General features: G+C 39.4%; 3 protein-coding genes across 3 annotated transcripts in view; 1 reads left to right on the top strand and 2 right to left on the bottom strand.

Annotated features, from left to right (window-relative positions):
• Positions 1 to 2,156: 2,156 nt before the first annotated feature.
• cldn10e (claudin 10e) lies at positions 2,157 to 5,426 on the bottom strand. The gene is made up of 6 exons (XM_047354812.1): positions 5,195 to 5,426; positions 4,937 to 5,098; positions 3,537 to 3,618; positions 3,254 to 3,374; positions 2,303 to 2,645; positions 2,157 to 2,221 (listed from the first exon to the last, which is right to left on the bottom strand). Exons 1-6 carry the CDS (start codon positions 5,424 to 5,426, stop codon positions 2,157 to 2,159), a joined length of 1,005 nt encoding a protein of 334 aa, XP_047210768.1.
• Positions 5,427 to 6,839: 1,413 nt separating this feature from the next.
• Positions 6,840 to 15,172, bottom strand: cldn10a (claudin 10a). Its single transcript, XM_047354924.1, has 5 exons — positions 14,863 to 15,172; positions 8,930 to 9,091; positions 8,768 to 8,849; positions 8,571 to 8,675; positions 6,840 to 8,475 (listed from the first exon to the last, which is right to left on the bottom strand). The coding sequence occupies exons 1-5, from the start codon at positions 15,080 to 15,082 to the stop codon at positions 8,346 to 8,348; spliced, it is 699 nt and encodes a 232-aa protein (XP_047210880.1). The 5' UTR covers positions 15,083 to 15,172; the 3' UTR covers positions 6,840 to 8,345.
• Positions 15,022 to 15,279, top strand: part of abcc4 (ATP-binding cassette, sub-family C (CFTR/MRP), member 4) — a 53,249-nt gene continuing 52,991 nt past the window's right edge. Inside the window, exon 1 of the mRNA XM_047354920.1 lies at positions 15,022 to 15,178. The gene's annotated coding sequence lies outside the window, so the exon portion shown is untranslated. The remainder of the gene's footprint in view (positions 15,179 to 15,279) is intronic.

Genomic DNA, 15,279 nt, shown 5'->3' with positions numbered 1-15,279 from the left:
TGATTCTGATTCTGAAAACGTCCTAAAACTTCAAAAAGGTCGTTTAGAAATAAAGTTTGACTGAAAGAATGAAAGTATTAGAAGTGTCCAACCTAATTAGTCAGCAAGGCAAGTTTTAATATTAAAAACATCCACAGGTAAAGCTTTTAACACTTATTTCTGTATTCAGAAATTGAACCAGTGTCCAAATATGTGCTCACTGTAATTTTATTAAAGGAAAAGGGGTTGCTTGTTTTCTGAGTTACGGCTGTGTGGAATAGTTATAAGCAGTCAGTATACAGTATTAAAGAGATATTCAAAGTTTTGAATTAAACAGCCTTTTCAACTTAAAATGTTGTGTACATCTCTAGTATAAGCACACAATATTAAGTTGGTAGCATCTTAAGATAGTAGAAGTACAAAGAAAACAGCTTAATATTGTGCTGATATTGAACAGAGTTTTTAGTTTTAAATTATAAACAGGCCAATATTAAGTTTGTTGTACTTTTTTTCTTATGTGTATACTTATAATGCATTCAATTAGTCTCAGACTGTGCGGCGATCATGAATAACGTTCCACCAGAGTGTGTACCGACAACATTCTTTACATGCAGCAGCCATATTAGACAATGAATGCAGGAATGCTCAGAATACTCAGACTTACCAAGTTGAATTTGTGACATCGGGGGGGCATTTTTGTTGTATTTCTAACTGGAAAATCATCAGAAAAAAGTTTGGCCTCCCCTTCCTGAACATTAAGATGTTCAGGAAGGGGAGGCCAAACTTTTTTCTAGTTCAGCTAAAGCTAACTAGCTTTTACTCTTGGAGTAAGTCCTTTGTTTCATTGTTCTTTTGAAAATCTCAATCAGATGTTTCAGAGTACAGGAGAACAATTATTACATGAAAATAACTCAGTTAAGCAAAGACAATTACACAGGCTAAACACAAAACAGCTAACATCTCTAAACTAACAATTTAGTTAGCTTGGGTCTATTAGCTACTTCATCAAAGTTTTGCTCTATAGCAAAAACATTTGCAGAATTTATTCTAATCTTCTAAGTTTATGACAATGAGTGAGTTTTGCTTTGTTTAAATCCAAAGCTGGTACTGCCCACATAAGACAGAAATGGGAATGATCTCAGTTGGAGATTGAGATGTTCTATGTTGCAAAGTCAAGCTTACTCACACTTCTAAAAGAATGGTTTGGGTTTTCATTATCAGCTAAGCAACATTCATGCTGCTACAAATAATAGTAGCATAGGAGGCTACTCACTTTATTCTGCCGCCAATCAATTGCATCTTGCTTAGCAGTTGAAATGTACAAGCAGCATTAAAATAAAAATGCAACAGTGACTTGCTGAAAAAGCAGCAACAATGTAAACAACAGTTTCATGTCAGTGTACTGTGTTAAATTCTTAAAATAGCTTTTGCTTAAGCTGGCCAGAACATTTTCAGTTTGGTTGAAACTTGTTTTTTAATGGGTCCAGCTCTTTGTGCTTTGACTGGGCCATTCTAACTAATGACTATGGTTTCATCTAAGCCTTCCATTGCCATAGCCGTAGCTGTATCCCCAGAGCATGATGTTGCCAGCACCATGTTTTGCAGTGCCTATTCATGGTGATGTGTGGTTTTCTTCTTTCTACCTGTGGCTCAGTAGGAAGAGTAGTCGTCTTGCAATCAGAAGGTTGTGGGTTCGATTCCAGCTTCCTCCTGCCGATGTGCCCCTGGGAAGGGCACTTAACCTCAAGTTGCCTACCGATCTGCGTATCGGTGTATGAATGTGTGAGCGTTAGTGAGTGCGATTGGGTGAATGTGGCTCTAGTGTAAAGTGCTTTGAGCGGTCTGTATGACTGGAAAAGCGCTATATAAATTCAGTCCATTTACCATTTACCATTCCACATGTAATGTGTTGCATGTTAGCCAAAACGTTCAGTACGGGGTTTATCTGACCAGACCATCTTAATCCACAGGAGATGCATCCCCACAGCATGATGCTGCCTTTACCATGTTTCATGGGGGAGATGGTGTGAGTTGTGTTCTAAGGAGCTGCTAATTTGACTTCATTAACAGGAATTTCTCCCTTATTCCACAAACTAATTTTGCTCAGACAGCTGTCTACTGCAATTAAGGTTTACGTTTTTACAAGAACTTTGGAAAAAAAGATGCAGTTAATCAGTTCAAATGTAGGAGTTTTTGACAAATGTTGTGGTTCCACTTCTCAAATTGTCGGACAGTGAGGACACTGTATGACTGCTCTGACTGCTGTCACTGCTTCGACTGCTCTGACTGCTGTCACTGCTTCGACTGCTGTCACTGCTTCGACTGCTGCGACTGCTGTCACTGCTGCGACTCCTACTCCTTGATTCTGACAAAGTAGATAGGCTGGGCTCTAAGGACAGGCCGGACTGAAACTTAGATCCCAATCCTGATCTCGATCCTGAGCCATGTACAAAGGTCCCAGCTGATCTGGGTGTCCGTCCTGTCATGGACGACCTCCCTGACCTTGCTGTGCGTCCAGATTTGGAAGATAAGGAGGATACATCTGAGCGCTTAGACCTGGACGACAGCTTGGAGATCGAAGACAGTTTAGTATTGGGGGTGACCTCTGATATGGCAGAAGATGCTGTGGTGGACTTGTTTTTCTCCAGGTCTGGCTGTGGTTTTATCTCGATTTCTCTAAAGAGAAAAAAGGAGAGGGTACATTTTAAAATGAATAAGCTGTAGAAACCTGCATCCTATAGCACACAGGTAACACAAAGTGTAACCAGAAGAGCCAAAATGCTTGTGCTATTTATTTCACTTTGAACATCAGTTTTCACATTTTCCTAATTTATTCCAAGTGACATTAGGTTTTGACTTTCACTGGGCCATTCTAACACATTCATATTCTTTAATCTTAACGGTTCTTTGTAGGCAGTATATTTCATTGTCCTATTGAAAAGTGAAGCTCAAAACCCAATCTTAAGTCTTTTGCAACATTTAACTAGTCTTCCTCCAAATGACCCTGTATTTAGCTCCACCCATCTGACCAGCTTCCCTGTCCCTGCAAAAAAAGACATCCACACAGCATGGTGTGTGGATGCTACTAGTGGGGATAGTGTTATCCATTTTGCATGTAGCATAAAAACTTAGTCGTTACTAAAGTCCCTAACCATGTGTCCACTGTAGCTGTTGCATCCTGTGTTTTTACAGTGCTTTTTTATGAATAATTGCGCACTCCCACAACTGTATTCACTTCATTTGGGTCACGTCAAAACAGGTATTGACCCCATACTGACCTTTCTCTTCCTCCTCCACAGAGCGGTCTGAACACGGACCACAGGTAGAAAAAACCACCAGTCATGTGAAAGGCCGAGCCCACCCAGCCAAGGAATAACGGTGTGCCAAGGTCATAACTGAAAATGGTTAAACGGATATGTGAGATTAATAGACATAGATTTTACTTGTACTAAAAAACGTCCAGTGAAAAAAGCCGAGACTTACAGGGAAAAATCGTAATGCTTCAAATTTAAGTGGGTCACTATCTTTATACCACATTTGTTAACCTGTTTACTTACTTAAGTCGATTCGGGAGAGGATTGAGGTTTTCAACCGAGACATGCTCTGCATACACTGCATACCCACAAGTGGACAATGCACCTGAAAGAAAATCAGGTTGAAAGAAAAGAAATACTATATTAATGGAGCATCCAGTTGAGAGACTTTGTCAAACTGTTCAATTTGTTTAGAATGCAATTTAGTGAAATTGTAAAATACCAATCAGAGAAAGGCTGGCGGTCTTAGAAGTGGATTGCATTAAACGTACAACCACCTAAAGAGACTTTGCTTAAAACCAAGGACAGCATGAGCAGCCACTGCTTTCAGTTGGCATTTTTTTTTCCTACAGGTAGGCTAATGCAGAAGGAATTCAAACATATTCAAAGAAGCATAATATAGTTATTTTATTTGGACGAGATAGAGCATAACAAACCTTAATTTTTATTGCTTTTTTAATTTAAAGCCAATTTGTAACTGTTAGTATTGGTAGCTGCTAGCTAGTTTCTGGCCATTGCAATGCTTTTGTAGAATTCTCAATGTTAGCATGCTATCATATGTAAAAATCTAAGTAAAACTTTTCCTCATCTTTTCCTTGATAAGTATGTTGGCCTAAAACAAATTATGTTGAAAGCTATGTTTTCAAGCTTTAAAATATTTAGGTCATATTTTGAACTGTTTGAGAAATCTTTGACTAAAAGAGCTAATGAAATTAAATATTGGCATCTTTGAATAGAATGCTAGCTAGCTAGCATCCTGGGCTTCTGGGGAAAGCACTAGAATAGCTTCTACCGCTACTTTGCTAGCACAACAAAAACCCAAAGTATATTTTTTTATCATCCTTTCTTTGGTTGGTATGTTAAAATATCACTATTTTAGCGGGTTTTTAGTCATTTTAGTAACAAATGGTTAACAAAGCCCGGAAATCACCTTGACATTCTCCCTTTCCCCCACACACCCCCTTTTTTGCTGACAGGACACTTGTAACCTGTAACTCTATGCGTTACATTAACGCTCAGCTTGGACTCCTGCTTTACTTGCACAATGATCACCTGCACTGTTGTACTGCTCTCGCATCCTATACTGCTCTATATTTACTCTCACTCACTTAAAACTGTGCACATATATTTATATTATATTGTAGATATGTTTATACTGTTTAATTTGTACGGTATTGCACCGACTACGCCAAAACAGATTCCTTGTATGTCCAAAAACGTACTTGGCAATAAAGCTTTTCTGATTCTGATTCTGAAATGTTGGGTCTGAGCTCATACTATAAGATACTGTCATCCCTAAATAGATACTTCTAATGTAAATGGTATTTGGTATAAGTGGCTCAAGCAAGTTGGTGTAATGCACAGAATTCTTTGGAATTTCAAATGAATCAAATAATCCCCATATGTAAAAGCTACACATTTACCACTGATGATGTGGCACCATCCGCCAGTAAAGATCTTCTTGTACTTTGAAGGGTTTTTACCCCCAACATAGGTGCATTCCATACCCAACAGGCTGAGTATAAACCCCAGCATGCCCAGAGAAAGAGCTCCCATTAGTAGGCCTCGCACTATTTGAACGTACCCTTGAATCACACACAAAAAACAGAAATACATTTCAATTGGCAGTTCGGCAAAGAGAGCAGTTGCAGTTTAAAGTACATCGATATGTGTCCACTTACCTTCCACAGACCAGAGCACAGGGAAATTATGACAATTGGTGACGGCAGTTGAATCTGTAAAGCATTTTCTCCATAAGCTGGACCAGTGCCAGGCCACCTTGATGATGGCCGACCCACCCATGCCACCAACAGAGGCTATCTTCCAGCCCTCCATAGCCATAGTGCAGGCCACAAAGATCCAGCCTAACACTGTCATTAAAAATCCCCAGATTTGGACCACTCTTATCTTCATCTTTAAGCCTCTGCGAGTGGATTCCCCTCTAAATTTCTCATCCAACGACTTTACTGTCTCCAAAATCCGGTTTTATTCTTCAGATATGCAGAAATTGTGTTTATCCTGAGTCCAATGTCCAAAACCAAACAGATGTTAAAATTGGTCTTCCACCAAGCAGGTATTTAAAGACAGTCGAGCAGATATATCAAGTATGATGCTGCCCACTAGGACTGTTTATTACAGGTGTTTCTTACAATGTGGGTGGGAGAGAAAAGTCACTCTGGTTCCCATGAGCTACTGCTAAGAGTAGCTAGATTTTTATCTAGACTGAAAATGCTTATCCAAGCAAGTATCAGATTACATAAGACTTCCTGCATCTACTCAGATTTCTCTCATATTCAGAGGATATGCTAAAAATGAGACGTATAGTATATATATTGACTGTCCTTTATGCCCACAATTAATGTGTCTTGTTGAACAAGATCAGTCAGTAATGTCTGTTCTTTGAAGTTGCTTAGGTCAAGAGGGTCAAAGATGGATGTCAACTTGTAAAATATGTGACTTCCTGTTCTCATGGATTCAATAGGCCAGAATAATTAGAATGAAGAGTCAGAGCACATTCCGAAATACAAAACACTTTAGATGTATGTCCTCCCCTAGTAGAAAGCTTAATATCCTTCTTTAAATGCATTTGTGTAATTGATGAAGAACCACAAAACATTTCATATTTTTTTATACATATGAACTGATTTAATTTATCAATAATTCCAAAAAATCTGAATTAGAACTGTATTCTGACACTTAAAATACTGGAGCCCTCTATACAATTATAAGCTCCCCCTGCTTTACTTCTTTGGAACTTATATCATAAACACCTCTCTTCAGGTATACATCTTAGTGTTTTGTTCAGTTTTTTTTTTTTGTGTAAGTATAAAATTTTATGATACGCCTATAAACAGTATGCTTCTGTGGTTATAAGCTTTGCATGAAGTATGTAATAACACTACTGATATGAGTGAAGCTGCTTGAAGAATCACTTTTGAGTGTGCCTTGGGCTATAAGCTGCTAGTTATTGGACACTTATCATTTCACCAGGACCTCACTGTGCCATGATTCTCCGAGTTACACCATAGGGTCTTTGTGCTGTTCTAATTAGAGGTAAACCCAAGGTAATGAAAGTTCCCGGGAGCAATGAATGTTCTTATGGCAGAGATGAAAGAACTGTTATTTGCTACTAAGTCCAGTTGGCTTTTGAATTAGTTATTGTAGTAAGATATTAAAAATCATCGACTGCTGGGGACTCTAAATTTCTTTCATACCACTTGCTTAAAGGTACTTTAATGAGCAAAAAACACAGAACTATAACAAATTGGAGGGTGACCAAATGAGTCAAAGCAGTAATTGTTATATGTATTTATTTTACAAATGTTACTGCCATGTTACAAAATGAATTGCCGTTTACTTAATACTACTGAAATATTTTTGACATTTACCGTCCACGAATGGTAAAATTGTTTGTGATCTCAACTTTTCTGAGCACATGCCAGGTACGATCTCTATCAGCTATTTCATTTGAAACGTATTGTGTTGTAAAACAAATACAGCCTTCGGCTGCAACAACAGCCATCAAGCATTAGCAATCACTGGTAATGAGTCTTTTACATCGCAGTGGAGGGATTTTAAGACATGTTTTTGCAGAATTGTCCTAATATGTCCAACTTGGGAGGTTTTCTTTTGAGCATGACTGATGTTTTCAAGGTCATACCACAGCATCACAGTTGAATATCAATCTGGGCTTTGATTAGGACACTCTAAAACCCTCTTTTTATGAGTCATTTAGAGGTGGACTTGCTGGTGAGCTTTGGAAATGTGCTTGACGTTAAGATCACAAATGGATGGTCAGACATTCTCATTTAGGATTTTCTAATGCATAGCTCCATCAACTAAAGTGGTCCAGGTCCTGAAAAGCAAAGCAGCCACATATAATCACACTATGACCACCATGTTTGACTCTTGGCATGATGTTCTCTTTCCAGTTTTGTCTCATTAGTCTACAGAATATTTTTCCAAAAGAGTTGGATATTATCAAGACGTTTTTTGGTAAGATGCGCCTTTGGGTCTTTTTTGGTCAGCAGTGGTTTTAGCCTTGGAACTCATGCATTCCATTTTTGCTCACTCTCTTTCTTATTGTTTAATCATGAACATTGAGTTTAACTGAGGCAGGATGGCCTGCAGTGCTTCAGATGTTTTCTGGTTTCCTGGATGAGTTATTAATGATCTATTGGTTTAATTTTGGTAAGCTGGCCAATCCTGGGAAGGTTCACCAACATTCCATATTTTTTCCATTCGTGGATAATGGCTCTCGCTGTGGTTTCAAATGTCTTTGTAACTCTTTTCACCCTGAGAGATGTCCGTCACTTTGTTCCTCCTCCATTGTTTAATTTATTTTAGATCAGGGCATGGTGTGTTGCTTTCTGAGTACCTCATGTTGTCAGACAGGTTCTGTTTAAGTGATTTGTTGATCTGACAGTAATCACGCCTGGGTGTGGCTAGAAAAGCTGAGCTTAGCTGTCCAAAAAATGTGGTTCATCACAGTTAATTTAAAATTAAACAAGGAGGGGTGATTACATTTACACGCCAGGTGGGCTTGGATAGGTTGTTTTCTCTCAACAAAGGAAATCGTCATTTGACAAACTCTTTTTAGTATTTATTCTAATTATCCTTGTCTGATATTTAAATGTGTTTTTTTAATTTTAACTTTTAACTATGACAAATAAGCAAACACAGAAGACATCTGTAAAGGAGGAACACTTTTTCACAGCACTGCACAACATGTTTATCATATTGGCTTCTATCATTAAAATGTTTTCTGCTAAAAATTTGAAAATCTATGTAGTTAACATTAACCAAAGAAGCAAAATAAGAGTCCAGTTTGTTTCACACATAGGCATTTCTTTGTAGCGGTCTCCTCGGCTCCCGTGGTTCTGTTTGCAGACTGTTGGCTGTCCTGTTGTGTTGGCTGTGTTTTGTCCCAAATGACGGTGCTCCAGTGTAACAGTACTTGCCTCTGCAAAAATTGCAAAAAGGAGCAGAGCCACGTGTCACCATGAATTTAAAAAACTGGTTACATACAGTATGTTTGTGAAACTTAATGATGCTGACTTTAGGCTGAAGCTTTCAGAAGCGGAGAGACAGAACACAAGTCCACCTAAAATACAAAGCACGGATCCAACCCAGCCAATGAAGAGAGCTGCTCCCAGTTCAAACCTACATGGAGAAAAAAAGAATCCTGGTCTTACTTTCATCTGAATCTAACTTTGGCTGAGAGTCAGAAATGTTTCTTGGTCCTGAATACATACTTCTGTTTGACAAAGAGGGGGTCAAAGAAATCTGTTGTGATCCTACGTGCATATATGGAACATGCAGTCATGCAGCAGATGCCTGTGCAGATGATATGAATAAATTTCCAGAACACAGTTGGCTATGCCGACTGAACTATAACTCATATGTCAAAACCTCACCACTGAGAAGGAAGTGGAAGCCCGACAGGACAGTCAGACGAGACTTGGTAGTGTCCGAGCCCCCTATTTTTGTGCACTTCATTCCCAGTAAAGCCAAAGTGGCGCCAAAGAAACCCAGGCATACGGCAGCAATCATCAAACCCCGACACACCTGAATATAAGCTTTGAGATGAAAACAAAGAGGAAGCACTCAGATCTTTGCACAAGTGGGAGCTAATAGTACAGTTTTAAAATGCACTCTTATCAATGTCAATAAATATTATGTTTAGAAGGGACAATATCACATATTTTGAATATATGCTTTATTCCGAGTTGATTTCTGTACACTTAGACCAATATATATATATTTCCAGACTTTAATGGTGGACAGAAGGGTTTGCTGGACAGAGCCAGACTTTCTAGATTGAAAGCTACATACTGTGCTACCAGAAAGTAATCACATCCTGTCACCTTTTCCACATTATGACTTCTAAAACCATATATACATCTCTATATATAGATATACACTGCTCAAAAAAATAAAGGGAACACTCAAATAACACATCCTAGATCTGAATGAATGAAATATTCTCATTGAATATTTTGTTCTGTACAAAGTTGAATGTGCTGACAACAAAATCACACAAAAATCATCAATGGAAATCAAATTTATTAACCATTGGAGGCCTGGATTTGGAGTCACACACAAAATTAAAGTGGAAAAACACATTAGAGGCTGATCCAACTTTGATGTAATGTTCTTAAAACAAGTCAAAATGAGGTTCAGTATTGTGTGTGACCTCCATGTGTCTGTATGACCTCCCTACAACACCTGGAGATGCTCCTGATGAGACGGCGGATGGTCTCCTGAGGGATCTCCTCCTAGACCTGGACTAAAGCATCCGCCAACTCCTGGACAGTCTGTGGTGCAACGTGACGTTGGTGGATGGAGCGAGACATGATGTCCCAGATGTGCTCAATCGGATTCAGGTCTGGGGTTCAGGCGGGCCAGTCCATAGCTTCAATGTCTTCATCTTGCAGGAACTGCTGACACACTCCACCCACATGAGGTCTAGCATTGTCCTGCATTAGGAGGAACCCAGGGCCAACCGCACCAGCATATGGTCTCACAAGGGGTCTGAGGATCTTATCTCGGTACCTAATGGCAGTCAGACTACCTCTGGTGAGCACATGGAGGGCCATGTGCCCCTCCAAAGAAATGCCACCCCACACCATTACTGACCCACTGCCAAACCGGTCATGATGAAGGATGTTGCAGGCAGCAGATCTCTCTCCACGGTGTCTCCAGACTCTGTCACGTCTGTCACATGTGCTCAGTGTGAACCTGCTTTCATCTGTGAAGAGCACAGGGCACCAGTGGTGAATTTGCCAATCCTGGTGTTCTCTGGCAAATGCCAAGCGTCCTGCACGGTGTTGGGCTGTGAGCACAACCCCCATTTGTGGACGTCGGGCCCTCATACCATCCTCATGGAGTCTGTTTCTAACAGTTTGTGGAGACACATGCACATTTGTGGCCTGCTGGAGGTCATTTTGCAGGGTTCTGGCAGTGCTCCTCCTGTTCCTCATTGCACAAAGGTGGAGGTAGCGGTCCTGCTGCTGGGTTGTTGCCCTCCTATGGCCTCCTCCACGTATGCAAAACAGCTACACAAAATAGCCCACAGTGACAAAGTAAAAACATGTTTCCTGACATTCTTGTTAAATTTAAGTACTGTCACTGAGAGTTGGGGTTGGGGTGCATCTGATTTTTACTGATCATCCTTGAGATTTTTCTACAACTTTAATGGAGTCCATTTGTGGTAAACTCAATTTATTGAACTTGATTTATAATTGATAAACATTTTCTGTATTAGGTCTCACAGCTGACATTGTCTATCAGCAGAAACCCACAAATGAAGTTACAGAAATTATCTCTGGACCCCCTGAGACTGGATTGTGTCAAAGAAGAGATTTTTGTTCTCCATTATTTGGAAACAGAAGCAGTGTGGAACAACCAGGACCCTCTTATGATCTTCATGCTAAACTAAGTAACCAGGGGAGAAAGGCTTTGGTTACACAGGTAACCAAGTACCAAGTGCCCACAAGTATACTGCAAGTTTTAGAATTCCCCTGGTTCAACACCCCTGAATTACCAAAGGTGATCACCAGGCCCCTGCAGAATTTGAAGAAGTGCTAAGGAGCTAATTCAGCCATTTCAGTCAGCTTTGTTGGAGGAGGGACTCAATTCAATTAAAAACAGTTCAAAAATACTTTATTTATCCCAAAGGGAAATTTGTATTTGTGTATTTGTGTAATTTGAAATTAAATGCATTGGTTTGAAAATGTATTTCACTTAACTGAAACTGAATATAATGGTTTAAAACTAAATTTGTTTGCTTTGAAAATTGCTTTGCTTTGTATTGAAAATTCAGTTTGATTACTTTCACTTTGGGCTGCACGGTGACCAGTGGCGCAAAAAGTGGGTATGCACTGTATGCAACGCATAGGGGCGCTGCACGAGAGGGGGCGTCAAAACTCCCAATAGAAAACATGTTTTTCTTGTTGGCCTTTTCTATATTTAACAGCATGAAATGGTCAATAACAGAGTAACGGCGCTGATTAGACCTCCCCTCCTATCGCTCTCCCTTACCACACAGGTGGCTTGGGCACACGCCCCTAAGAGAACCTCTCAGGCGCGTTTTTGTTGTTTTAAATCTTAGACTAACACTCGTAGTGCACCTGACAACAAGATGGATGGAGCGGCAGAAACAAAGTTATCCGGGGCGCAAAACAGAAAAAGGAAAAGGGAGAAGGATAAAGATGTTGTCGGGATGAAAAAAAGCCTTTCAATGTGGTTGAAAGATAGTATGTAAGTACCGTCAGTGTATCAACAACAGGACAAGAGGGTTGTAAATATTCAGCTTAGCTAAAGATAGTGTTACGTCGATTCGCGTTTCCCCATCAGATACAGTTTCCCCAGCGTCTCATTGCCGCTCACGCGGCAAAAAAGGCGCGTGGTTGTTGCAGGCTCGGAACCGTCGCGCTGTGCTCGCGCCACAGGGGAACTATGGTGACCCTGAAAGCTCAAATATCGTGTTTCGGAGAAGTCGATCTAGTTGAGCTAGTGTGTTGTTATTAGATAAACTAATATATCATCATTTTATAGATAGATAGATAGATAGATAGATAGATAGATAGATAGATAGATAGATAGATAGATAGATAGATAGATAGATAGATAGATAGATAGATAGATAGATAGATAGATAGATAGATAGATAGATAGATAGATAGATAGATAGATAGATAGATAGATAGATAGATAGATAGAAAATGACTGACTGACTACTTTCACTTTCAGGTCTGAAATTCAATTCGGTTACAAAATTCTGTTTTTTGTGTCACACATCCGGGTTCCTGAAGCCAGAGATTTAATGACTCACGGATGTCATTCACTGTTGCTGTGTCCAAATTCAGGACTGCATCCTTTGAAGGATGCATTTATAGGACGATAACGTCCTGGATGAGGCGATGAATGCTGTCCAATCTCCAAGGTTCCAAGAAATGCGTCCTTCCTATCCCAGATTTGAAGGATGGGTCAGGTGTATCCTCCGTGTCCCACCCTATCTCATGATTCATTGCGGGTCGAAGTAGATTGTTCAAACGGAAGTAGCAAAGGCCAGAGGAGAGAAAAAAGTTGTGAATAAAATTGGATATATTGCGCATTCTGTGAAACAGCTGAATTGTTACAATGTTTTTAGACGAGAATGTAGTTGTGTAAACCTGAAATATCTGATCAGTTTATCAAGATATCGCTTAATTACACAAATGCGCCGATATGTTCGTCCGCTGTCCCAGCCGCCGCTCGCCTCGCCAGCTGTCAGCTGACCGGGTGGTTGAGGTGCGCTAAACCCCAAGAGAACAGCTGACTCCCGGCACGTTGTTTTCATAATCCCGCTGGGTTTCCCCAATGGGATTAAACAGATATAATTCAGTCAGATGAAATCTAATATTAATGTTTTTAGTTTATTTATTATAATTATTATTATTATTATTGTGCCCTGCAAATAAACTGATTTAAACTTAATGTTAGTGTTTACGTTGTTTAAAGCTTTACAAATAAATTAAACAAATTATATTTGTCATCAATGTATTTTATCTAGTGTTAGATTTTTATATCTATGAACAAAAAAAAATATTTTCAACATTTTAAATGATTGAATAATGAACAAGATCATAAAACAATAACATTTTAAAACAAAACAGCATTATAAGCCATCAGCAATATGTAAAAGGGTAAATAAAAACCGTGTGCTAACATGGTTGCTAGGCAACAGAAGTTCTGCTAAGGTAAGGGCAACAGAAACGCAGACCGATGTAACACCAGCGGCAAACTAAGCTAATCTGGCATGTTTAGCTAATAGCTACAGGTAGCATAAATGTTACTGTTTGACCATCATTTATTTACATGATGCTTCTTATAGATGTTCATTTAACTTGGTGATTGACATCCGCCAAGCTCATGTAGTTGCACTGCTCCAGCTCAACATGCCGTAAAGGAAGTTTAACCTGAGGTGAAACTTAAATCCATGAATCTGTGTTTGATTAATCTGTGGCTATCCTCAAGGACCCGGATGTGTGACACAAAAAACTGAATTTTGGAACTGAAATTGAATTACAGACCTGAAAGTGAAAGTAGTCAAAATGAATTTTTAACACAACGAAATACATTTTAAAAGCAAATAAATTCAGTTTCAGTTTAGTGAAATTCATTTTCAAACCAATGCATTTAATTTCAAGTTACACAAATACAGATTTAGTCTGAGCAATTCAAATTCAGTTTCCGATGGCAAAGTTTCTTCCCATAATTATTAACCATCTTGATATTTTTTAGCACTAAAAACTGGGCTAAACTTTACCTTCAACAGGTCCACCGGAAGACAACTTTTCCAAGCTGCTTCCGGGTAAAGTTACTACATATGAAGCATGCATATTTTGAAAGTACATTTCATTACACTTTGATTTCTCTTCCTCGTACACCAATGAAATGTAATGTATTACCAGACTTTAATGGTGGGTTGTGGTTAAAAGGATGGATGCATACTAGCTAGGCTGTTAGCAACAGCTATTGTTTAGCATGAAAGACATGGGCTGTATATAGTTAAGTATTTACACATCAGAATTACATTTTTTTTGGTGAGTTTTGTTATTAAATTTAGTTCCAGCTGTGCTGCTTATTAGTATCTTCATGATTTTATACCATTGGAAATTTGGGGTGGCTATTACTTGTCTTTAAGTAGTCCAACATAAGGCCATCTGCCATGGGGTGTTTTGTACAGCAAGACAGACGTTTGGTACCAACATTGATAGCTGACAATTTAAGGTTGTATACTTTGTTTTACTGTTAGGAAAACATGTGACTCCAATGAATACATAAGTTGTTTGGTTAAAGGTACAAAAGGGACGAAAATGGAAGCACAAACTGGGATCAGAATTGTGTATTGAAAATAGACCAATGCACAAACTTGAACACTGCAACTTAACCAGCTAAGATGTGTTTAAAGGCCCCTCAAGTTTCAGACGGATAACAGATGATGCTGTGTCAACCAAAGTATCTTCTGGTTTGTCACAAATGACCCTGTATGCTGTTATGACTTTATCCAACACGTTCTCAGTCCCAACTCGTCACATTTGGACGCTAGTGAGAATGTGTTGCTTTATCATATTGCTTCATTAGGACACATTAGGAGGTCATATCGGTGTAGCACAGATACTTCACTGACACATGCTCCAGGTGGCCTTCCGCTTTAAAAATGTTGTGGTCAAAAGAAAATATTAAAGTCTGAATACATTTTCCTAATTTGTTGTTTATTTTCATCATGAAGATAGATGAACAAATACACAGTCATAGAGCTCAATACAGTCACAGCATTCAAACAAACAAGCCACTAACTTACCATCCAGAGCCAGCATCGATGGAAAGTCTTTGCAGTTGGACACTCCTGTGGAATCAGTCACGCATGTTTTCCACAGATTCGACCAGAAGGTTGCTGTGGTGATAACCGTCCCATCCACGGATGACACCTTCCAGTAGTCTGTGGGCACTGTGGACGACACCAAGATCCACCCAGAGATGGTTAAAAGAAAAGCACTGATCTCTGTTGCCATGTTGCCCATTTTTTTTACTCTGGATTGGAGGTCTGGACTTCGATCAGAAAGAGATCTTTCCCTCAGGAGAAATGGAGAGAAAGTGGGTTGGTCAGCCCAGGAAAGGTATGTCGGAGTTGGCAGTTCTGCAGAATGTTGCACAGTCTCTTTCTAATCACCCCAGTCTCACAGGCTTTGGTGAACAGCCAGTGATCATGTACTGTCTT

Source organism: Girardinichthys multiradiatus, chromosome 24 (assembly GCF_021462225.1).
Source record: "Girardinichthys multiradiatus isolate DD_20200921_A chromosome 24, DD_fGirMul_XY1, whole genome shotgun sequence".
Taxonomy (NCBI): Eukaryota; Metazoa; Chordata; class Actinopteri; order Cyprinodontiformes; family Goodeidae; genus Girardinichthys; species Girardinichthys multiradiatus.
Note: the sequence above shows the minus strand (reverse complement) of the source record. Positions and strands in the feature narration are given on the sequence as shown.